We start from the raw sequence: 24,140 nt of genomic DNA, 5'->3' as shown, positions 1-24,140 counted from the left end.
GGTTGTGTTATGCACAATTTTCTTGACTAATAACAATTACTTGAAAAGAAAATATCTAGTTCCTTTCTGCTTGGTCATATCATCTGACACTAAAAGAAATGCCAAAGAAAATTTGCCTGGACCAACATTTCATAGCACAGCAAAACTCTGCCAATTCCCAAATCCAGCATGGCAACCTCCCTGCCATTAAAGCTTGATTACAACCTGTATATAAAAATCTACAGCTATTTATTTGTACATTATTAAACATCATAAATAACTGTCATACAATTGTAAAATAAAACCCCAGTGTAACTGCTGGTGGTCCTATATGGCTGCTTTTTTGTTTTTAAGTGTTTGGGGTTTGCCAGTTGATTCACCAACTTCAGAAGCATAAAACAGTTCTCTGAAACACAAGTCTAGATCAAGGAAGTTTTATCCCAGCACAAAAACATCCAATCCATAAAGCCAGAAGAATAAACACAATCCTTAATTCTTAATTCTTGTTTAAGCTAAACAGACTGATTTATTATTTTCCTGTCACCAGTTTTTATCTCAGGTTTGAGCTAATTATTTATCCATATCTGAAAGTAATGAAAAACATAGAAAAAGAACAATAGTCCAGCAAGTACAAGTCACTCAATTTACTCACCAATCAGTTTTCTTTCAACCCTTCCAGAGTCCAAACACAAGTGCACAAAAATCCTGGGTTAAATGGCAGAACTTTCTGAATAATTACTGAAAAGGAACTCTGTCTACATAGATCACTTTCAAATGATAATTAAAAGAAAATGATAAATGAAAAAACATTAAAGAACTTACAGCACTAGACAGAGGGCCATGGGTGAAGCTGATCCCCAGAAATTGAGTTTCCAGGTTACATTTTAATTAAGAAAACATTCATATATATGTCAACATGAAACAAAACATTCCAAAATCTGGTATCTTACATATTCCACATCTAGTTTGCTAATATGCAATAGCATTATTATTATTACTTATTTAGCCTATTCCCTACTGCCTCACAAAGGCAAAACTGATTTTGGAAGTGAAAAGCTTGCATGATATGCAGAACACATACTCTACACATTCCTCCATTAACACTCTTTTAAATGAAGTTTTTTTTATGCCACCAGTCAAATTCCTCAAAATTGGTGTCCCTACATACATTTCACTCCACGATATGCTCCACTTTCCTCCTCTAGTCCCATACTCTTTTGTGCCCTTTTCAAGAAAATAAAAAAAATAATTAAAAAAAAGTTCAACCATCAAGTGAAAAATGTCCACAGGCATCTTACACTGATTTATTTAAAAAAAAAAAACAAAAAAACCATCCAAACAGCTTCTTCTTTTGGAGAACAGTTTTACATTCCTGAGAGTGAAAAACTACTGGAACAAGACTTCCTCTAAATGTTCCAGGACTTGTCAGACATTGTAATCAGGGGACTTTCCCTGTGGTTGTCGCAGTCGGATTTGTAAGGTAGAAAATGCTCCCACAGTCACATGAAAGAAGAGCTGCCACAGGTTGCGCAGTTCGTACAGATACATGTTACACAGGCAAATCAGCCCAAAGGTCAGGAAGGATTTGGCATTCCTCCAGCCCGTGTAGTACACAAACAGGTAACACTGTCAGGAAACAAAAAAGAAATCAGATTACCTCATGGCAAGTAACTTCCACTGTAGAAACACTATGTGGTCACTGAGAAATTACAGATGAAAACAAGGAAAACCTAAATCAAACATGTAAGAACAGTCAATTCAGCAGTCATGGAAGGGTGAAAAGTACCTGACATCAATACAAGGTTACATTTTGCTCCCATTAAACCCTTTCTGTGAACAATTCTCCCATAATAATGGATTACAACCTACAATGACAAAACAAAGTGGATGTTTCTGGCAATCTCTGGTCAAAATACACTCTCAGTTCCACCCCAGTAGTGGAAAAGGAACAAGAGCCACTTCAGTCTTCTTCAGGCAAAGCAGTGGGAAAGACAGGGAAAATACCAGGCCCCTGCAGCTGGGAATGAATGCTCAGCACAAGGCAATCCCCCAGACACTTCCCAGTGCTGTGCCAGGGGTAATGCCAAGGATTAACTGGTAGATGCAGAGGTCCACAAACACCCCCTGCCCTGCTTCAGCTGCTGCAACATGGATCACATTTGGAGAGAAACACAATCCTACCACATTTTAAGGGTCCGTTTCTGCACGCTGTGGTGTGACACAGTGTCAAGACTGCCCTCAGTTCCCTGCTCTGCCTTCCTCCTACTGCAGCTACAAATCTGTTCAAGTCTCTTGCCTCAGGTTGCATCTCACATGAGTGAGCCTAAAACATTGTATTCCATGTAAGTCCCATGTAAATATGGGGCTTTACCTAATGTAAAATTAAGACCAATCTGAATTCTTTAAGGCAGATGTTGATAGAAAGTCAACAAGTGGTGAGGAACACAAGTTGTACCGTGACATTTTGGTAGAGATGAGTTGTAGAGAATGGAGATTACAGGTAACAAAAGGTTGACTGATATAGAGGCTGATATAAAAGCAAAATCCTGAGACATTATTTTATTTGGCTACCTGACTCTGTACTAAACATTGGCACACAGAAACAAGTAGAAATTGCATAGTCCACAAGAGAACAAAAGTCAAAATAATCATAATAACAGCAACTGAGCATGACAGACATTATAGACATAGGTTAATGTAATAGCAGTGTCACTGAATGACAGATGCCAACAGGCACCAGAATGCCTTGATATAAATTATAGGAAAGTCAAATTCAGATGCAGAAATGGAAAACCTACAGAAATGAAAAGCAAGGGGAAGTATCAGACAAGAAAAGGAAAATATAGTGAAAAGTGGCCAAAAGCTTTGAAAAGGAAGGCAATGCATATTAATGTACAAAGTGAGGAAAATCCCGGGGTGTAGTGCCTTGGTATTACTGTATTTACTTCATATCTTCCCAAAGGGAAGAAGCAGTAAGGTATTTTTCAGATGGTTAAGTTTACTTGAACTATGAAACCACTACTGCAAGGAATAATATAACCCCCACTGCTCCTGACTTCAGAGCTAAATTGTAAGCTCCAAAGTCAAAAATAAATGCCTTAATTATCTAACTGGAGAAAAATACCAGCAAACAGAAGCAATTTTGTATCAATCTACTGTATGATAATTTATGATTAATGAAATAAAATACAGCAGACATTATTTTTTATAATTGCCCTATTCAAGGATCCATGACATTTAAGAAAACATGATGACAATTTATGCATGACTGGGTAATGTTTCTAAACTCTAGTGAATTATGCAAACAGAAAAACACACCTGGTACAAACAGGCTGCCGTTCCAAGAAAAAATGCAATAACATAGCTGAAATCTTCACCTTCATTCTGTAAGAATAAAACAAAAAGCCATATTTTACAATGTTTTAGTTAAATACCTGATATTTATAGTATGAAAGTTATTAATTATTGTATGTTAAAATAGGTTCACACATTGATTTATAATAATTCCTACCCTACATGAAACCAAGAGTTAGGACAAATCAGGGCTTGCTGTTATGTCTGTGAAAAAAACACCATGATCTGGAGTCTGACCAAAACATTGACTCACAGCAGACAACTAATGCTGAGATTTTCAAAAGCCTTAAATGAAGTCCAGGTCTAAAACTGGATACTTACCTTCTCCAGATGCCTTTGAAAATTCAAGTCTAAACACTGGTAACTAGCTTTGATATCAACTTTGAAGAATTGTGCCTTCCTCCAGCCTCCCAAAATGGAAACGAAGTAAAAGGCAAAAAACCCAAAGTGGCCACTAGGGTGGGGTAAAACTCTACACAGAGAATAACGCGGGCAGCTCACGGCAGTGACAGCAAACGGCAGCACAGGAATTTATCGGAGAGACTATTGGAAAATTAAGTTTTCTTCAAGGAAAAGATGGAAAAATTTACTCGAAGTGACAGATCTTTCTACTATCCGTTTAAAAAAACAAACAAATCCTTCTAACTTATTCAAAAGGGTTGTTATAGTTTCTATAGAGCTGAGCAGAATAAATTTACATGCTCAGTGACTATTCCAACTGCATTTCCAACAGACATCTGCAACAATCAAAAACTTTCCCAGGAAAACAAAGGGTACCCATGCAAATGTTCTTCCCTAAGAGTGAATATCATTTTGAGAAGAAGGTGGTCCATTCACAAGTACAACTTGTGTCTGCTCAGCGAATGTTCAGTGTGGAGCATTTCCATCTCCAGTGCTGACCAGGAAAAACTTTGTATATCTGCACATAAAAATCACCTACAAAATGCAGTAACTTTACGCCATGTGTAAGTCTTTGCCTCGGTGTCACTGCGTTATTTGCTGGGGTACAGCTACAGATGGCAGCAGTTTCACTAACACCCAAACAAAAACACTGATTATAAATGAAACAGTAATTCAGAGAGATGATTTTGAATGACTTTTCAGAACACATTCAATTAATCATGCTTTGGATTATTTCTCCCTAAACTCTGTGGCTTTCTTCATAATAAAGTAAATTAAGAGAAATTTTAATGGATTTTTAGTGTGCCTCATTTGTCAGAAATGAAAATTATCTTCCATCTGTACTGCCATCTATTACCTCCAGATGCAATAGCATATAGAATAAAATTAACTGGCTGCCCTGGCATCACTTACATAGGTTAATCTAACACTGGCATTCCTTTAAAAAAAAAATCAGCTGTGGAAAGTAACAAATTAAATTTATAAACATCACAGTAAGTGGTAGAAATCTGTTCAGTGCTATTTGTACTACAGCATACTTTGAATTCATTCCTATTTATAAACTGAGAGAATTGTACATAACACAAAAAAATCTAATTAGTAGAGATATTTGTTCACTATTTCATTCTTGGTCTTTCTTTAAGAAAACAAACCAAAAACAACTCAAAAAGAAGGACCTAGCACGGAACATTTTCTTTAACCTTATTCATCTATCCATTAGTCTTCAGGAAATGCTGAGACCTCAACTGCTTATTAAATCTTTACACAGACCAACAGCTATATAAGACAAGTGGAATACAGGTCATCTTCTTTACCTTACTTCCCTAAAAAAATCCATTAATTATCAGAAAATATTGCAGTTGGCTGGTGAAAGGCTTAGAGACCAAGACTTACGAGGGGCAGCTGATGAAACTGGGAGTTTTTTAGCTGGGAGAAAAGAAGGCTCAGGAGAGAACTTATCACTCTCTGCAACTACCTGACCCGAGGCTGTAGCAAGGTGAGTGTCAGTCTCTTCTCTCAGGTAACAAGGGACAGGATGAGAGGAAATGGCCTCAAGTTGCACCAGGGGAGGGTTAGATATTTGAAAAACTTCTTCACTGAAAGGGCTGTCAAGCACTGGAACAGGCTGCCCAGGGAAGTGGTTGAATCACCACTCCTGGAGGAATTTAAAAGTTGTGTAGATGTGGCACTCTGGGACATGGTTTAGTGGTGAACTTGGCAGTGCTGGGTTAATGGCTGGACTCAGCTCTTTTCCAAGCTAAATGACTCTATGATTCTATAAAGTCTATAAAGGTATATGTTTGAATAAAAGGATTATCTATTAGCCAAGTTATAAGATTACCATTTTCTTTCAGAAAAATTCCATGGGCTTTTTAGTTTCTATGTCTACCACCACAAGAGATCCATTAAATGGCAAGGAAGTCCTTTTTTTTGTGGTAACACACATGAACTTTGTGTGCATGCCTGCAAGCACTACCAGCATATTTCACTTGAATTGCTTAAAATCGTAACCCGCTATTAGTGACATTGTAGCAGTGAGAATACAAACAGCAGAAGAAATGGAATAGAAGGAAACTAAAAGGCTACAGGGAAGGTCAGAGAGTTTACAGAAAAAAATGTTTTTAGGGGAGGTTGTTTGGTGAGGGAGATGTTGTTGTTTAAGGAGGTGAGGGGAATTTAGAAGAAATCACTTGAAAGTTTTCCCTGACACTGATCCTTTCAGCATACAAAGAGAAATAAGCATCCTACCACTAAGAAGGTGTATTAAATACAAACAAAACAAAAAAAAAAGTTTACAAAAAAATTTTTACAAAACCTGTTTAAAGATGCATGCTCTGTGGACTTTAAAAAAAAAAACTGGCCAGATTTTCAAAGCTGTTCATCATTTCACTGAAATGCTTTTAAATAGCATCTATAGAAATTAAACGCCTCATACCCTGGCATAAATTTAGAAAACAGAACATTATGTTCACATACTCACTGCTACCAAGGTACCAGGGAAGGAGTTGGCCACCCACTTTCTACTGCTGTTGAAACTCACAGCCTCAATGAATGAGGCAGCACACTCAAAAAGGATGCTCTGGTCACAAACAATACAGGTTTCATGAACAGAGGCCTGACCTCACAAACAGTATTTCTGAAAATAAAACTGGCGAGACTTAGTTCACAGAGCATCTTCTAAGGTGATAATTATGATTGCTATGGTGCATAACTTTTAAACTCACAAAATGTACAATACCTGGAGAAGGCTTTCAATGGCATGAAAGCCACGAATTAAGTTCAAAGCTCCACATAACAGACTAAGCACGAATGAGACAATCCCTGGCAGAGTCACAGGTTCCAGACGCTGATGAGGAGCTGCAACGCAGAAGATCAAAAAAAGATAACGAAGGTCAAAGCAATGCCTTTAGAAATTCAGTAAAAGAGTGATCTCATTTTTCTGTGGCTTCTAGCTCAAGAGATCCACAAGAGATCTAGCTCAATGCAAACCACAAAATGTCTTTTTTTTTTTCTAAAAAGAAGAAGAAACATTTTAAATATTTCGGCACAAGGTTTAACAAAAAGTAAACTTTCCTTCAGTTCACATATATAATTTTCGTGTTATATTTAGTCCTTATTTCAATGCATTCCATTTATTCAGTATGGTACTGACAGCTGCTCAAACATGCCAGGAAATCAACAGTAAAAGATGCACTCGCTAGTGAAATCTGTCCACAATTAGTAACCAGCTAATAAGTCACGTACTTAAGAGCTTCTCTCGCAGCCTGCACTCTTTAACATTCTTTAACACAAATACATTAGTGAGATATTGAGACTGATTTAGCTTGTTTGCTGAACAGAACACTTTGAGGCAAAGCTATCACAGTCCCCCTCCTTAAAAAATACGGCCAACTGAGTGCTACCAAAGACATAAAAAGACAGCTCTGAAACTAAACCAGTATCTATATTATGACCTTATACAGACCTTCCAGATAGTGCTTAGAAGTCTCTTATAAACCACATTAAAATTTAAACAGCCTTTCTTTCCAAACACAACCACTCCTTCAGGCTTATCTAAGGTCACAAGTATGTAACAGTTGTGTATGTTCCTCATTACTGTCCCTTTCCCTTTTTCATAATTAATAACAGAAAGCAAATGTGAAAAAACAATGCAAAACTCTTAACAGTCTGGGTGACACTGGGAAAACAATGTGACTACTGAGCCGTACTCAAATCATTCTGTTCAAATCAACCAAGTGTAAAGATGTGAACAATGAGGTTAATGAACTGTAACATTAATAGAGAGAGGGGTGTCAATCCCAGTTGTTTGCATTGCACAGACTCAGGAAAAAGGTTTTTCAAACAGTTTTTGAAGTTACAGAACCGAAAGAAAAAAACAACAAAAGCTATTTCACACTGATAAGCAGGCAGGGCTGTCTAATTATGAGTGTACGATAACACAAAAATAAAACACAGGATGAGTTCAGTTAATTCATTTGTGCTGAATTTAATAGTGTAATCAGTTGGGGTTTTTTTAAACAAAAGCATAACCCATGTTTAACTTTGAGAGCTCATTGCTCTTCTAACTGCAGGGCACATTACTCCCAGCAATCACTCAGTTAGGGTTAGATATGCTATTTGCATACCAAACCACTCTTTTTCAATGACTCCTAACTGTTTGTTTTGTTTTGGCTTTTTTAAACCATCTCATCTAGAGAGTGGCAAAAAACTGAGGGTGTATGTGACTGTTTTTAGCCAAAACTAATTCCATTTCACTAACTGATGGATAAAATTAGTTCACTGCTCTCCACTCACAGTTCTCCAGACAATCTCATTTTCCCCTTGTCCTGTGTAACTTAAAATCACTGTGTGTTAAAACAGCATTTAAAACACCTCTTTGAGAACCATGGGGGGAAAGCAGAGTCTCATCAACTAAATCAAGACGGTCTGTGAGGGATCATATAGTACTAATTTTTCTCTCTTATTAAAATACAAAAGCAAATCCAAAAAACTTGAAGGACATTGCATACCACTACCAATGTCAATTAACTCTCCAGGGCTTAAAGGATTTTAGTGCTACAATCAAAGCAACAAGAGTAATTTATACACTAAAAGATGAAGGCAAAACCAAAAGAATGAAAAAGGGACGTCAGAGAATGCAGGGTAAAGGCCAGCTGAATTTTAGTTGGTACATCAATCAATCTTAGAAATATGATAAGTACCATATCAAAAATCCTCAACTGAAATAAAGCACAAATTTTGACTTTAATGCTGACATTTAAATAAAAATTCAGAAAATTGACACAATATGAGAAACTGCACTACTTGTAAGGATGTTTATTTAAAACTAAAATGTCAAAAACTCCCAAAACTTGGAGCATACAATCAGGCAAAAAATAATTTCAATTTGACAACTGTTCCTTCATTCAAATAAAGCTCAAATAATAAATTTATCCTAACCTAAAACATCAGACATCAGCATGCTGTCACCCTATTTCTAATGCCTGCCAACACCTACATTCACCTCTGAAGCAAAATTCCATCTATAATCTAAGCACTTTATGCTTCACACATCCATAATTACCCCTATTTCTCACTACACAGCACAACTTTCTCTGAAGGAAAAGTGCTCCTATTTTCAATTACTTTCCCAACACAGGGGGCCTGGGCACTACACTGTGGCTACAGGAGCAATTACAGTCCAAGGAACAGTCAGCGCTTCCCCAGCATGGCCAAAACTAATGTATCCAACTCTGCCCTGCTGCATAACAAAACAAGGTCAGCCTGCACCCAGCTCCCCACCTCTGCACGCTCTCCAGCCTCATTTAACATACTTGATGCACTTATAGCAAGTCCTCCTTTTTAACAGGACAGCATATTCAGGAAATTACACTAGGCAAACCATATCTTTTTGTGAGAATTTGTCCTTAGAGCAAAGGAGAAACTTTGAAGTCTAGCCAACTGAGTGGGCAGCAAACATCCAGAGAAAGTTCTTTTCAAGGGTGGAGGGAAGTGATGAATGTAAAGGATTACAAAACTATTAGCAGACTCACTAAAATAGACACTGTTATTCAATGCCATCTAAAATGTGAGGAGCTGAAGAAGGAGCAAAGTGCAAACTTCTCATAAGGTACAGCTCTTTGATGGTGAGTTTCTACAGCAACTCAAGGAAGGAAGTGGAAAACTGAACAGAGATCTGTGGAATTCACAGGAAGAAGAAAGTTTAAAGTAACTCAAAGAGAAACAGAAGAAAAACAATATGGAAAGAAGAGAGGACAACAGAACTGCTTCTGTAAGAAGTTTGGGAGAGGTAGGTGAAAAAAATTAGAAGGTCATCTGCCAATTACTGTTGAATCTTCCTTTACAGTAAAAAGGGAAATGGTCCCTATGCATTTTAACTTAGGCCCATATGATCTTCCAGCACTTCTACTCAAAAAAGCAATAAAAAGCTCATCTCCCACTACATGTACAACTTCTAAAAAAACATCCAATTCTGACATAGGTCAAGTTCTCTCATGCTCATTGGGTTTTTTTCTCCCAATTGCAGGAAGTTCGAATCTGGACAACCAGTTGCCACTTCTACCACCATAATCCACAGGGCAGGATTACACCAGAACAGTAAGAGTAAACAACAGTAAGTGGTAGAAGGATGGTATCACAGCATTATACCTTTAAAAACAACCCACACATGCAAGTAGGAGATGATTAAAGGTCTGCACAGTACTGCTTAGAAGATTTCACTCTTTTATACACTTCAAACATCTTTACACTTTTTCTTTATTCCTTTTCCAGAATCTAACTCTAATACTGTTAAATTGCAAATACAGAGATTGTAAACTATTTCTACACTGTCTCATAGCACCTGGAATTCTCAGAATCAGGGCCCCAGAGTGCCCCAGTGATTTTGTTTGGTTTTCACTTCAGTAGAAAGCGGTGTTCAATCTTCTAGAGTAATCCTTACGAGTAAGTACGTCATAAGGATAATGCACTGGCCAAGAGATCCTATTAACACATATATATATATAAACTGCACAAAATTAAGCTAATCTTTTTTATTACAAAACTGTAGGGAGTATTTAGATTTATGATTGCAATCCTAGGATTTATGATTGCAGCCTGACACTGTAAAGCATCAGGCAGAATATGCCTGCCCAGGATAACTTACAGACAGAGGGACTTTGGGGGGAAAAAAAAGGCAAAGATATTAACTAATTAAAATCAACACTTCCTTCCATTCTATTTATGATTTTGCTTCACTAAACTTGGAAGACTGAAATCAGATGATGTCAGGTTCACATGTGGAGTTCACATATTAGTGCAAGGATTTGGCAAGTTTTTAAGTTTCTGTCCTGCTGAGAAACATATGAAGGTGGGCCTCAAACTCTCTTAACAGCACAAACCTTTAACCCAGGTCAACCACACAATTCCAGATTTACCTCCAACATGAAGCAAATTAAAGTTTTAAAAAATTAATGACTACTTAAATGAATGTGTCAATTTTATACAAAATTGCAATTCTTAACACTGTACACAAGGCACTCATTTTAGCAAATGCATCTTTTAGCCAGCACAGCTCTTTGGATTTTCACCATGGCAGATGCTTCCTAAAGTGATGCTCCTCCCTCCAGCTGCTCTAACTCCTGATACTGTGCTCTCAGCTTATGTCATCACTAAGTCTTACTGGGAAGAAATAATAAAAATTTTCAGAAATCTTGAAAGGTCAGAAAAAGAAAGATCATCTTCTTGTTAAGTGCCCATCTTCATTTGCAGTATTTTTTTCCCTTCAATATAGCAGTCCATTGAACAGATCCATTTCTCCCTCTGAGTGCCTTGGGAAGATGTGCACTTTGAGCAGGGGACAAAACAGACATCTAAGCTAAAATGCACATAAGGTCATGGCAGCTTTATGCTTTAGAGCCATGAAAAAGCTTTTTTTTAAAGAAAAAAGAAAAAAAAAAAGGATTCTACTACTCTGTCTCATTTAAGGATACAAAACCAGAAGTCTGGAACTTACCTGCAGATATCTTACCAGTACCCTTATACTCCCCCACAGATATATGTGCAAAGCCATTCGCTGAGCCAAGTTCTGACACGGAAATTTGGTAGGGTGGTCTCAGTTTGATCTCTGTCTGCATGTCAGCAAGATTCATCTTTGTTGACAAAGAACGTGTGTTGTTGTATCTCTGTTTGGTCCTCTGAATGAAATTATCTGTGTAAAATTTAAAATAAAAAGGTATATTTTTATGGACTTTTGTTAGTTAAATAATCCAAGATCATGCAGCTCTATGTACTACACACTTCACAAATTGAAACATATTCTTTGAAATATTTGCATTTATCTTGAATTTTTAACACTATTTCTGTTTTGTGCCTAATACATCAAGGGTTATTTAATTCTGCAGTTAAAAAAAATCTAAGCTCTAGAAATCTAATTACTTAATAACTATGAATAAACTAATGACTTTTCACTGCATGAGACTGAATGCATTTCTAATACAATGGGTTTACTGCATTTATTCCAGCTTTTCTGTTAGTTTAGTAAATATCATTATGAAAAAATTAACTCCTGCATTCAAGTGAGAATGTACTTGAGTACGAAACGTGCTTGCAAAATATTCAGAAGAAAATAAATATATATTTAAGCTGTAACAGACTTAAATTCTAACTTAACAACTAGTAGAACAAAGGTGTTGGGGGGAAAAAAAAGCGGTCATAGAAATTTTCACAAGAAGACAATAACGTTATACAGAAATTGTTAATAACTGACTGACTGAATTATAGACAGGAATTAACCAACCGGAATATCTGCCCCTGTATTTCTCAAACTGCTGTTCTTTTTGCTCTAATGTGTCTTATAAAAATATCTAAAATAACTGCCCAATATATAGCATTAAAGCAATATAAATTAATGGAACTTGTAACAACTGTTATCTGGTATATATGAGATGAGCTGCATTTGGAGTTTTCATGACAGAAGATTAAATGCTTCACTACATCGTAAGATAAATAAAAATGTCTCCCTTTCATGTAGTGAACAAAAGTTACAGCACAGCTAAGAGTAAGCTCCATGACTTCATAGGTTAAGTATTTCAACAGGTATGAAGTCAAACAACTCCTAGTATTATTAACTAGGAGAAGATAAACTCCAGAGTTGGTCACACAAGGCTCAAATCAAAACTTACTGGAATGAACAGAAAGATTACAAAAAAGTTTTGATAAAACTCTAGTAAGCCTAATTTAATGCTTTTTTAAATACAGAAGTATTTCTTCGTTGATTCTAACAGGAGTTAATTCAGATTCTAAATCTGCCTAAAATACAGCTATAAACTGCCTTGGGCATTTTTGTTTTATGTGCATTAAGTTACACATCTATTTAAATACTCATTTGTCTCAGTGTGAGAATAAGGGGGAAAAAAAGTCAGATCCTTACCAAACTCTATAAAACAGTATGGTCTGATTGCAGTATTTGTCTTCATCATATTGTAGGTAGTGATGAACTCTTTCTGAAGCTCATCCAGGAAGCAGAAAGCCAGGACACTGGGATAATTTTCAGTGCACAACATCATATAGCTTACTCCCAGGGAACTTATAAAGCTAGAAGTGAGAAAACATATTTCAAATTCAGTGAATTAGCTGCTTTTCTAGTCTGATCTCATATTCTACAGAAAAATCAGAAAAACAAAACTTTATCTGGGGTAGCAAAGGAATTAATGTTTACTGAAAACTCCAACACTATTCTGGAAGAAAAACAATTTACTTTTAGGCTATGTTTTACTTTGACACCACATTGTACAATCACATGAGAAGCTGTATTACACATATATGTGTGTGCATACATATATACACACATCCATGAAACAGAAAACAACAAAGCTTTTGGGATGCAGAAACACAGCAAGTTTGTCTTGTAATAGCTTTTCACCCATCTCAGTTTTCAATATACATATTCCCTGCTGCATTTAGGCAATTCATTAGAGTTCAGGTTTTCATGACACATTCAAATTTCTTCTAGGTCTTGACATATAATTTACACTATTAAAAGTAATCAAAGACAGAAACAATAAAAACTATCCTGACTAAGCCTTATATCTCATTCTTAGAAGTTTCTTTTAAGCTAATCAGTTCACAAGCCAACTACAGCTGAGGTCTTTAAAAAAAAAAAAATTGACTGGAACAATTTAGTCCATCCTGGGCCTAATTCCAAGAAAAGCTGGAAACTCACATATCCCAATGGGAGAAGGAGAGGGATGAGCACCTTCTAGGATCATTCATGTGGTATACTTTCCACCACTGTAACTTTCACATGGTTACTAGGTCTTAGGATGAAATTACTCACTTGATTAAAAGTAGTAGATCTAACCAGAATCAGAATTTAGCTCAGCTAAAGTGCAAGTGAACTACCAACTACACACAGGTGCACCTTGTTACCAACACTAAGGAGAAGGATCACATACGAAGCAAAATTCTGAGTAAACAACAGATTCAAAGAATTATTTCACCATAATCCAAGTTTCACACTGTGAAATAATTATTGAGTTATGCTTGGTTTTCAGCATGTTTCTCTGAATCCAACAGAAACCCTGAAGGTACAACAAAAGGGTCTAATGTAAACATCCTAACGAGATATTACAGAACTACTGGTTATGAAAGTATTTGGGCACCTTTCAAAAGTCGTAGACTGAAAAAAGAAAAGAAAGGAGTACTAGTTGAAGTAGCAGGACCACAAAAAGTCTGGTCATTTTCATGTAAGAATCAACCTTGAAATGAAAAGAAATATCTATACTAGGTGAAGGACTTCAATACTTATAAAATACTGTCTATTCAAACTAGACTCATAGAATGGTTTGTTTGGAAGGGATCTTAAAGATTCAGTTCCAACCTCCACTAGACCATGTTGTTTAAAGCCCCATCCAGCCTGGCCTTGAACACTTCTAGGGATGGAGCATCCACAGCCTCTCAGGGCAACCTGTGCCACACCTCACCACCCTCACAATAAAGAAATTCCCCCTAATATCCAATCCAAACCTGCCCTCTTTCAGTTTAAAGCCACTCTCCCTTGTCCTATCACTACATGACTTTGCAAAAGAACTTCCACCAACGTCTGAGTAGGTTTCTCAAATTTAAATTTATCAATTTTAAATTTCTGATACATTAATACTGCCAATAATTAATCTTAATTTGATTAAGCATTTCCAAGGTGAACTGTTAATTTTTTAACTGACAGACACAACACAGGATGTTGCAAATACATAAAAGAGAAGCCTTACTTTATGTTATACTGTCCAGTTTTCAGAGTACACCTATCAGGAAGCTGAGAAAGTTTCTTTGCGAGCATTTTAAAATATTTTCTACATTCTTGCATTCCCGTGCTCTGCTCATAATCAGTGGATGCAGACAGTGGGAGCCCATCCCTCACACGGACCACAGAGGCAGACAAGATCATAGACATTGCCAACAGAGTTAACGACAACCTACAACAAAACACAGATCAGGAGCAATCAGAATTAAGGTAAAAGCAGAAACAACGGAGTCAACTGTGATTAATCAAAATTCTCAAGCTGTGTACTGGGTTCAGGCTTCAAACAGGGCATAGTGAGGATTTTCAACTACAACTTAGAGTCCTAACTGAACAGGACCTATTAGTCTACATGAACCACAAAGCAGTTCTTCAAACCTTATATTAAATCAAAACATTTGAAAGTTCAGCATGACAAGCATTAAAGGAAGGATTGTTTATCTGCTAACTATCAGTACACAAGTGGGCGAACTGCTAGAATTTATATGAAGCCAAAAGCAAACACTTCCTCAGCTTCTAACACTGCTCTGCAGACTCCTACCATGTACTGCACCTATCACTTCAGAGACTATGAAAAAATATTTTTGCCTCCCTCAGATGATGGTACCCAAGATCCATACAGTCACAAACTGCAAAAGGAAACAGATTTCTGAATACAGCTGAAATATGCTTTTGTGTGCAATACTGACATGTTTACAGCACCTTTCAAACTATGACGTTAAGGGTGCTTTACAAGCCTCAGTGACTGAAGGACTGTATTCTCAAAAGTCAGGAATCCAAATTTTCCCCAAATAACACTCCCTCTTCATAAAAGAGGAAACAGCTATTTTTTCCCTGAACTCTCACCATCTCTATTTCCCACTACCCAAAGGTTAAGTAGGACACTTAATGAATAATCAACAATATTCAGGTTTTTCAAGGTTATTTACTCTTCAGAGAGAAAGAGGCATATAATAATGAAAGCACTGAAAATGTGTTGTCATTTTCAGTTTAAGAAATTCAGCTTCATCAGCTTCATCAACTTCAACCTCCTTTGAGATGCATCACATTAGCTGAATCCAAATTAATACCCTCTTATTTTACTTGAACAGCATATCAGACTTTCCCCAAAGTCATAAAAGCAGTGGAAGCCGCTGTTGTCTGTTGTCTGCTGAATACCTCTGGGCTTTTATCAGGTGCACTTGTTATTTCAGCACTTCACAAGAGAATTCCCTCCTGTACCAAGTGCTTTGATCATCTGGACACAAAAACAAAAAACAACTACAACTTCAGGACTTGCTCTAGATCAGCCTGCTGGGTATAAAGCAGGAAAGAAGCTAAACTCGCAGTTCTAGAAACTTTTCACTATCTCTTGAGTTCATGCACGTACTCCCAGAAGGACAATTCACATGGAATGCACGCAGACCCATTTTCTTAGCTATGCTGCTCCCCATATAACCAAGGCAGCAGCTCAAGAGCATGACAAAATTGCAGAGGAGCTTTAAACTGTAATGGTTCTCTGACAATAACCATCTCTACCACTTGGAACTCAATCCTAACAGGGACTTCTGGGAGCTATATCAATATACACAAAAGAACAACAATGTGATAGCCAAGTTTAAATACCCCCTCATTAACTTACTTGCACAAAATGTAATTTCATGGATCTGCATTTCCTCTGATGAAACAAATAACTTTGTTAGCACCTAACGTGAAGAGAGAAACAAAGCTCCATGTCCTGCTTCAGGAAAAGGTAGTGAATATGACTGCACTGCAGGAGAAACTCTGAATCCTGCAGCCAGCTCTCAGAAGAAAAAATACTGTTCTGTTCGCTTTTGAAATGATCTCGACGGTTAAAGTTCATGTTGAGCTATCTGATGAGATAAGAACAAAAAGAAAAAGTTAATAAATGCATTTACCGGCTAACAACATTGTTCAGCTTTTTGTGAGGACATACTTCTTGGAAATGCCTGAACACACCCAAGGGAAGTTACTCGCAACGTACTCAAAGAAAAAGAAAACTAGAATAATAGAGATATTAAAATGTTTCTGCATTCTTTAAGTGAAGCTCAGGAAGTCCCATCGCTTCAGCCATTTAAAATGGGAAAACATTGTCTGCACAGTACACAAGTAACTCAGGGTAACACAACCTTTGACTCTGATCCCACCACTCACCTCATACTCTATGTTTAATTACTCTATAATATCCTCTGATCAGGACACTTTGGGAACATAACACAACACAACACAACCACAGCTGTATTTCCAAAGCCTTAAGATTGTCAATATTCCATCTCACCATAGTTGTTTTGCTCCTATAACTCCTAAGGACAAAGAACATAAATACCACTAACCACAGCATGTATGCACAGACAACGGACAAAGGATAAAGACATCTTGAGAGGTATTATTTCAATTTTTATGTCTGTTCTGTATGTAAATAAATATTTGCATAAATCTAGAACAAAACTTTCTTGAAGACTCCTATTTACATTTAGAGAAATTAGGCTCTCTAACAGGAGATAAGCCTCCCCTGAAACCTTAATATATTCTCTTATATACTACAAAATCACATAAGGTAAAAATTGTGTTTAGATGAACGATCTTAAGAACACCAGTCAGCCAGGTTTTGTTACCATCATCTTAAAAACCCACCCTGTGAAAATATGTACTTTTTCCTCAGCTTCCTAACAGCAAAATCAGAAAACTAGCTAAAAAAATGATGCCAATAAAAGAAAATCACTTTGGTTGCAAGATCACACATATGTCAAGAGATGTATAATATACATACTGTAACAGAACATTCAGCCTTACTTGAAAATGTATTAACATAAGAAAAAAGTTTACTAAATCTTCACAATGAAAGAGCTGCTTTACCCAGCTCTCAAAACAGCACAGCTTTACAGAAGGAGTCGAGTGGCAAATTTGATATAGACTTACATAGGCAGAGATTGAAGAATGAACATTAAGGATACGGTAGTGCTTTCAGAACTGCCTTTAAATGTCTTTTTTAAACATTATTCAAAACTGCATGAAGTAATTCACCAAATTGTTACAAATTTCATACGTTTTCGTTCAAAAATTCTGTATGCCTCAACCACCTGAAGATGACAGAAGACTGCATTTCCACTACAAATGGTCTATAAATCTCTTACAGGTGCAGGGAAATGAACAGGGATCAGGTTCACTGTCTCATTCCACGACAGAACTGAAGACTACCAAATCCAACCAGCAGGTGTTTGGCTCACAGGTACCACGGGGTGTTCTTCACAAAACGTCACCAGCCTTGTCACAAGCTGTCGTCAATGCTACAATGTCATATGGATTCAAGAGGCAACTGGAAAAATCCACAGAAAAACTACCAGGGTTATTAAAACCAAACCACTGCCCTTTGTTCAGCATGATTCTGATCCCAAAACGATCACCAACAGTACACCATGGAAGCACCACTCCATGCTTGCACTGTTCTTATGTTTCCCCTAGTTAGCATCCAATTCTGCCTCATCTTTATTGATTTCCCCTTACACCCCTTCACAGCCCTCCCTGCAAACAAGGACTGGAAGAACTCATGGAAAAGAGGAACATGGAGAAAGCTGGCCATAGACAGGTAAAAGTCAGCTGAATGGCCATTCCTCTTACTCCACCTTCCCAAGAGCTGTCCAATTCCTCACACACGTCAGCATTCACTGAGTTCACAGATAGGAATTAGCACATGTCTGGTTTCATTTTCTCCCATGCACAGGAAACCTCAGATGATGGAAACCAGAGCCTGTTTCACTGTATTTTTTTTTTCCTCAAGACATACTCAATTATATCTTGTTTATTTCTGTGTTATGATCGTACTCGATCCTAAGGCAACATTTGGAAAAGTCCCAGAAAGTGGCATATGTTCTAGTCTTTTGTAACAAATTGGTCATCCTGTTTGTGATCTGAGAGTAATTATTTTAGACCTATCTGCCAATATCTCATAATATTTTTTAGAGGGCCTTGAAAGTGGCCTGTGACTATGGTTTGCTCAGGATACTCCCATTTTTTAAGAAGTCTAGCTTCCCAAAAATTGTAAGCAGATCTAGTGTAACACCAAGCCCACCCTCCTGCACCTGCCAGCCTTCAGTACCAACTTAATCATGGCATTTCTTGACAGGATGTCTGCCTCTCATGACAGCCTTCCATAAAACATAAAATTGGGAAGTGGGTGCAAGCTGCACTCCTGCTTGACATAGAGTGAAGATACAGCTTCTGTGCTTGCTTCAAGTGTACGTAATAGTGTCAGACAATCTTTTGTCCCCAGTTCTGAGGGTTGTGACAGCTGCATTATGCAGGCAGGAGCCTTAATTCTTCCACCCTACAGCACACTTCAGAAATCCGTGTAACAAAGTAAAGCACTATAGAACACAACAAATAAAGCCACTTTGACATTGTCAGGTACATTCAGACAAGGAAATAATCCGAAACTACTAACCCACATAATCCTTCCCATAAAGCAGAGGAGAAAGAGACCTCAGAATCAGAACCACGATCACAGAGTCAATTATTTTGGAAAAGATCATCGAGTCCAACCTATGACCCAACACCACCGTGTCAACTAAAACTAAGCGCCACGTCCAGTCTTTCCTTAAACACTTCCAGGGACGGTGACTCCGCCACCTCCCTGGGCAGCCTACGGCAATGTCTAATCACCCTTTCTGTGAATAAATTCTTCCTGATGTCCAAACAATCCTGACAAACTAAGGGAAGGGAACAAGCCGCATCCCAAAGTTTGAGAGCCTGACCCTCTCACCTACCACCTACTTACGTGGCAGCTCCGACACGACCATTCGCACCCTTTGCCGCCGCCGCAGAAGCGCTGACTCAGCGGTCGGTGCCTCACACGGGTCCGCACCGCGAAACTTTTAACACAACCTGCTGCCGAGCCCGGAGCGCGGCGCGACCCCGCCGCCCCGGCTCTCGCTGCCCAGTGGCGCCCGCGAAGAGCCCCGAGCGGCCCCCGGCGCCTCCTGCGCCCGCCCTGCCCGCCGCCACCACCAACCCCTCCGTGACAGCGGCGCCGCGATCCCCCGCGGCTGAGGCGCGGACGCAGCTGGCCCTGAGGCTCGGCAGCTGGGCCTGGGACCGGCAGCGGCGGGTGGGCGGGAGGGGAGGCGGCGGCGTGAGCCGGGTCGGGCCGGGCCGGGCCGGGCAGTGCCGGCCCCGTGTCCCGCGGTGCCGGTGCCGCCCCCGCCCCTCACGGCGCGGGGGGCGCGAGCCGTACCTGGGCACGGCGGCGGCGGCCGCTCCCGCCGGGCATTGTGGGAACGGACACGTCCGCGCGCGCCCCGCCGGCGGCACAGCGACCCCGCGCGGGGCGGCCCCGCCATGGCGGGCGCGGGGGGCGGGGAGGGGCGGGGCCGCGCAGTGAGGGGGCTCTGAGGCGGGGACGCCGTGAGGCAGCAGCGGGGGGGCTGCTTCGTTTATCGCAGAATCGTAAGGTTGGAAAAGACCTTTTGAGATCGTCGACTCCAGCCTGTGACTGAACACCACCAAGCACCAAATGACACGCCCAGTTTTGCTTTAAACACTTCCAGGGACAGAGACTCCCGACACCTCCCCGGGCAGGCCATTCCAATGTCTCATCACCCCTTTCTGTGGAAAAATTCCTCCTCATGTCCAGTCTAAACCTCCCCTGGCGCAGTTTAAGTCCTCTTATCCTGTCGCTGGTTATCCGTGAGAAGAAGCCAACACGCACCTGGCTGCAGCCTCCTCTCGGGTACTTGTGGAGAGCGACAAGGTCACCCCTGAGCCTCCTCCCCTCCCCGATAATAACTTATGAAGACTGCGGCTGGCAGGTTTCCACCAGGTTTGATGGACTCGCGCAGCCCTTGGCATACGCCTGGCACTGTGTGAATGACCAGAGGTGTGTGTGGCATTCTCTGACAGGGACGCCGGAGCGTGTGTGTTGGGGATGTAGTAGGAAAAGTGCACTGAGACAAGACCAGCTGCTACACTGATTTCACTCGTTTCCAGACAAATCAACTGGGCATGTTTCGACAACAAATGATAATACAAAAGCGAAAGTTTGCGAATCTCATTACTAATCCTAAAGTGAGGTTCCCATTTTAAACTACTTTCATTACTGATACAAGGATAATTTTTTCCCTAGGCTGCTCTTCGACTTCTCTGTTTTCCTACCGAATCACACAGTTTTAGTCTGTTGGCTCAAATCTCAAATGAAAGCAGCTTATCTCCTTGCTAACACCTTTTAATTTCTCCTTCCATCTGTTACTATTTCACTATCCAAGTGCTTGCAGCATTGCAGAGTGTTGGGGTAGAGGTAATACACCTTACACTGTGGGCTTTCAGGCTCTGCTGAGCTCCACTCAGGAGCAGGCTGGTCAGGAAGATGGCACTGAAGCTCATTAACACACTCCAACCTCAACTCTGCCTTCTCCAGGCAGCATAAGCCATTTGAAGTGGACACCTGTGGTAACCCCGGATACCCGTGGGGCATCACCTGACTCCCAACCCCTGAGATAGTGTATGTGAATGCCAGCCATTCTGGTGTGGTAAAATGATCTCTTAGATCTTACCAGGTCTTAATTGCTATTGCTGGAGATTTATTTCACCCTTTCAGCCTCCAGGCTTTCTCCTCCGTGCTCCAAGCAAAGCTCAGCCAAGCTGAGATCTCAAGTTCTCTGTGTCAAACAAGGCTGCAGCAAGGGGTACAAGGTTAACTGTGGCTCTGGAGCTGAGTATCAGAGCGGGAGGGAAGACTAGCAAAAAGACAAAAATTTTTTTTAGAGGAGAATTGAGACAAGGTAACGTTGAGGCAGGGAGTCAGGAGATGGGCCTGGCATGGAGATGTGGGAGAGGAAGACAGGTGCAGGAGAGGTCACCTGCAGATGCTTGGTAAGGTAGTTTTTCTCTGAACATGAAAGCTCAAGGCATGTCCTGGAGACCATGGGAGAAGACCCTTTTCTGAGCTTCCTTCTTGCACTGAAGGCTGGTTGCTGGGAAGAACTGCCAAGGATGTGCACCTCGAACGAGTCTTGCTAGAGCAAGGGACGGAGGGTTTGTGTGTCTGAATATACAGCTGGCATCTCCAAGTTTGTATCTTGGCCTGTCAGGAAGAAACTGTGCTCCCTTGTCAGGCTTCTGTAGAGCAGAGCATGGGAACATCTCAATCCTGACCGACTAGGCACAATTGAAGCACACATTCAGAAGATGATACATTAATCTGAATAATTTCCACAGAGTCCTTATCCTGTATAAACAGAGTGCACAGTATTACAAGCTGCTACACAATTTAACAGCTTATGATAACATCTACTATAATGCAGAGAACTAGTGATTACTTAATTAGAGGCTGTCTAAAGGTTTGTGATAAGTGCATACGTGTGTAATTTTAATTTTTCTATTTCTTCTGAACTGTTTATCTTTCAACCCTAAAATTCTCTCGACCTTTTGTAAATGTTTTAAGGAAAAAAAGATAAGCATTTTGCATTTAAATAAACAGGACTTCAAGAATTGTATATACATCTATTAGTTCAGACTTATATATTCTTAGGGGAAGGAAACACTTTATTCTTTATTTTCAGGTGAACCTGGCCCCAAGAGGCTAAATAAATCACACAAGGTCACCGAGGGAGGTAGTGGCAGAGTCAGAAGTGGGGTTACAGCTCCAACGCTCCTGGCTTTCACGGTGAACTTAAATTATACCTCTTGTTCAAGAATTTGCATGTCTAACAAGCCAGTTACACTTTAAATTGCCTTTTTTTCCTTGTCCCATTCTCTCCCCTAAGACATGGAAGCAGTAAAACATTGTCAGAGGGGCACCGTGCAGTGAATGCATTAGTGAAAGCTGCAGCCAGAGTTAAAACTGAGATTCATCAGAAGCAAATACAGTCAGTGCAAAGAGAAAACAAAGCAGAGGAATGTAAGTGTTACAGAAGGAGAAGAGGCAAGGAAATGAATGTGAGTAGAAGGCAGGGTATGGAGAGTGTCAGAGGCTGAAGAGAGAGCTGGATGGGAAGGACTGGTGACAAAGGAGTCCTCATGGCACCAAATGCCTCAGAGATGACAGTGAGGTGCATCTCCATGAGCACAGCAAAATAATGAAGCCACACAGTTGCTTAGTGTGTCATCAGCCAGCTGAAGGCAAAAGCCAACAGTGAATGCTCAGAGATGAGTTAGGACGGGACTTATCTCACCAAAGTTCAGTGATCTGGAAATTGCCCTCTGTGAAGAAGCTCTTTGTTGCCATTTCTCCTCTGTCAGTGCAGGGGACAGACATGTCCAGCCACATGTATACACCTTGGGTTTAGATGACTAAAGGTAGGGAAGACAAACCCTTAGGCCCTGTCCACTGGATTTAAACACGACTTTTAAATCAGGTTTCCCCAAGGAAAAATATCCAGCCTGAGGAGCTGGCAGTAGTTGTGCTCATCAGTGATGGAGTCAGAGGAGCAACACAGAAGTAAATTTCTGAAAAGACACACAGAAGGTCAGAAATTGAACTTCAGGGGTTTTATCGGCAAATTAAACTTTGGAATGTATCAGAGTGCTGATCCACTTTGTAACCTGTTTTTAGAAGGGAAAATAAAAGCCCAATTTAGACTAATTAAACCCAAGCCCTTTCATATACAAAAAAAACCCCAAAACAAAACCATAAACCTCCCCTTCTGTTTACTAGACATCTTTCTAGTTCTATTGCTCCTTTTTCTGAACCTTTTTCTTATAGCTTTCTTAAAATTTGATGCTTGAAGCTGGAGGTATTATTCAAACTGGGGCTTTAGCTAAAAAACATACTAATAATCCATTAGTGCGCTTCCTGTTTCTTGGATAGAAATGCCAATTCCCACAAAAAAACAGGTATGTTGAATCGGTGAACACATGTTGAGTGCAGCCCAGCTTCATCATGAGTCCTTTACACTCTGAATCAGGCTCCTGAAATCATGGCACTGCCTAAAAGCCCGTGACTTTCTAACAATTCTGCACTCTAAAAAATTGCATCCCATTTTAGAGGTTTTAGAGAAATCTGTGTCCATAATCACATGAGCTAAGATTATATTCACTGGAATGAAGTGTTCTTGCTAACACAGCATCAGCAGAAGTGTGAGTAAGGTCATAAAAGTCATCAGCAGAATAAGGAGTTTATTTTCTTGCTTCTCTTTCAAAAGCCTCCTCCACCGATTCAGTCATAGGGGCCTGTGCTGGGCAGCAGTTTCTTTCATGGAACAGTAGTATTTAATTCTCAAGGGCTTTACAAGTCTGAAGCCACCTCATAATGTCGGAGAAAGTATCTCACTGGTAATAAATGCAGATGTTAGAACAAAATACAGTGTTATCCCAGTGGCTCTTGTTGCAGCAGGGCCCAGCATGATCTCCTGCATAAAGAACATCCTATTTCTAAAAAGTAATCTTCACACTGCATCTCAATTAGTTTGAAAAGCAATGTGTATTTAATGCATTTTTATTTACAGGGCCATAAGCATTATGGGCTTATGGAAATAACACAAGTGAGCTTTTCTGATGATCGTGTCCCAGAGCCATTCCAACAGTAACGGGCTCTCTTTGGGGCTTTTCCGCTTACTTTATTCCCTCTCTGGTAGAAGCAGCTGATCTGGAAAGCCACATGAATATACTCCTAGTACACATAATCCCTTTAGTTCCCTAC

At 39.6% G+C, this 24,140-nt stretch overlaps 1 protein-coding gene across 4 annotated transcripts; it reads right to left on the bottom strand.

Moving 5' to 3' along the window:
* Positions 1 to 479: 479 nt before the first annotated feature.
* SEC22A (SEC22 homolog A, vesicle trafficking protein) lies at positions 480 to 19,857 on the bottom strand. Of its 4 annotated transcripts, none has more exons than XM_064661423.1 (8): positions 19,740 to 19,857; positions 16,131 to 16,362; positions 14,481 to 14,684; positions 12,644 to 12,807; positions 11,228 to 11,422; positions 6,473 to 6,591; positions 3,298 to 3,363; positions 480 to 1,605 (listed from the first exon to the last, which is right to left on the bottom strand). In XM_064661423.1, the coding sequence occupies exons 3-8, from the start codon at positions 14,660 to 14,662 to the stop codon at positions 1,405 to 1,407; spliced, it is 927 nt and encodes a 308-aa protein (XP_064517493.1). In that variant the 5' UTR covers positions 14,663 to 14,684; positions 16,131 to 16,362; positions 19,740 to 19,857; the 3' UTR covers positions 480 to 1,404. The 4 variants fall into 4 exon arrangements, with proteins under 4 accessions (XP_064517493.1, XP_064517490.1, XP_064517492.1 ...); XM_064661420.1 differs by lacking the exon at positions 19,740 to 19,857 and adding an exon at positions 19,284 to 19,662 and having other exon boundaries at positions 16,131 to 17,825; XM_064661422.1 differs by lacking the exon at positions 19,740 to 19,857 and adding an exon at positions 19,284 to 19,662.
* Between the last annotated feature and the right edge of the window lie 4,283 nt (positions 19,858 to 24,140).

This window comes from Pseudopipra pipra, chromosome 7, assembly GCF_036250125.1.
Source record: "Pseudopipra pipra isolate bDixPip1 chromosome 7, bDixPip1.hap1, whole genome shotgun sequence".
NCBI lineage: Eukaryota > Metazoa > Chordata > Aves > Passeriformes > Pipridae > Pseudopipra > Pseudopipra pipra.
Note: the sequence above shows the minus strand (reverse complement) of the source record. Positions and strands in the feature narration are given on the sequence as shown.

Bases quoted from the DNA above. Each gene is read 5' to 3' on its own strand.
- SEC22A (XM_064661423.1), bottom strand. From the start codon at position 14,662: ATGTCTATGATCTTGTCTGCCTCTGTGGTCCGTGTGAGGGATGGGCTC. The intron at 12,808-14,480 runs GTAAGGCTTCTC...TCTCACTTCTAG, and splicing joins ACTGGACAGTATAACATAAA to CTTTATAAGTTCCCTGGGAG. The intron at 6,592-11,227 runs GTAAGTTCCAGA...TCTGCGTTGCAG, and splicing joins TACTGGTAAGATATCTGCAG to CTCCTCATCAGCGTCTGGAA.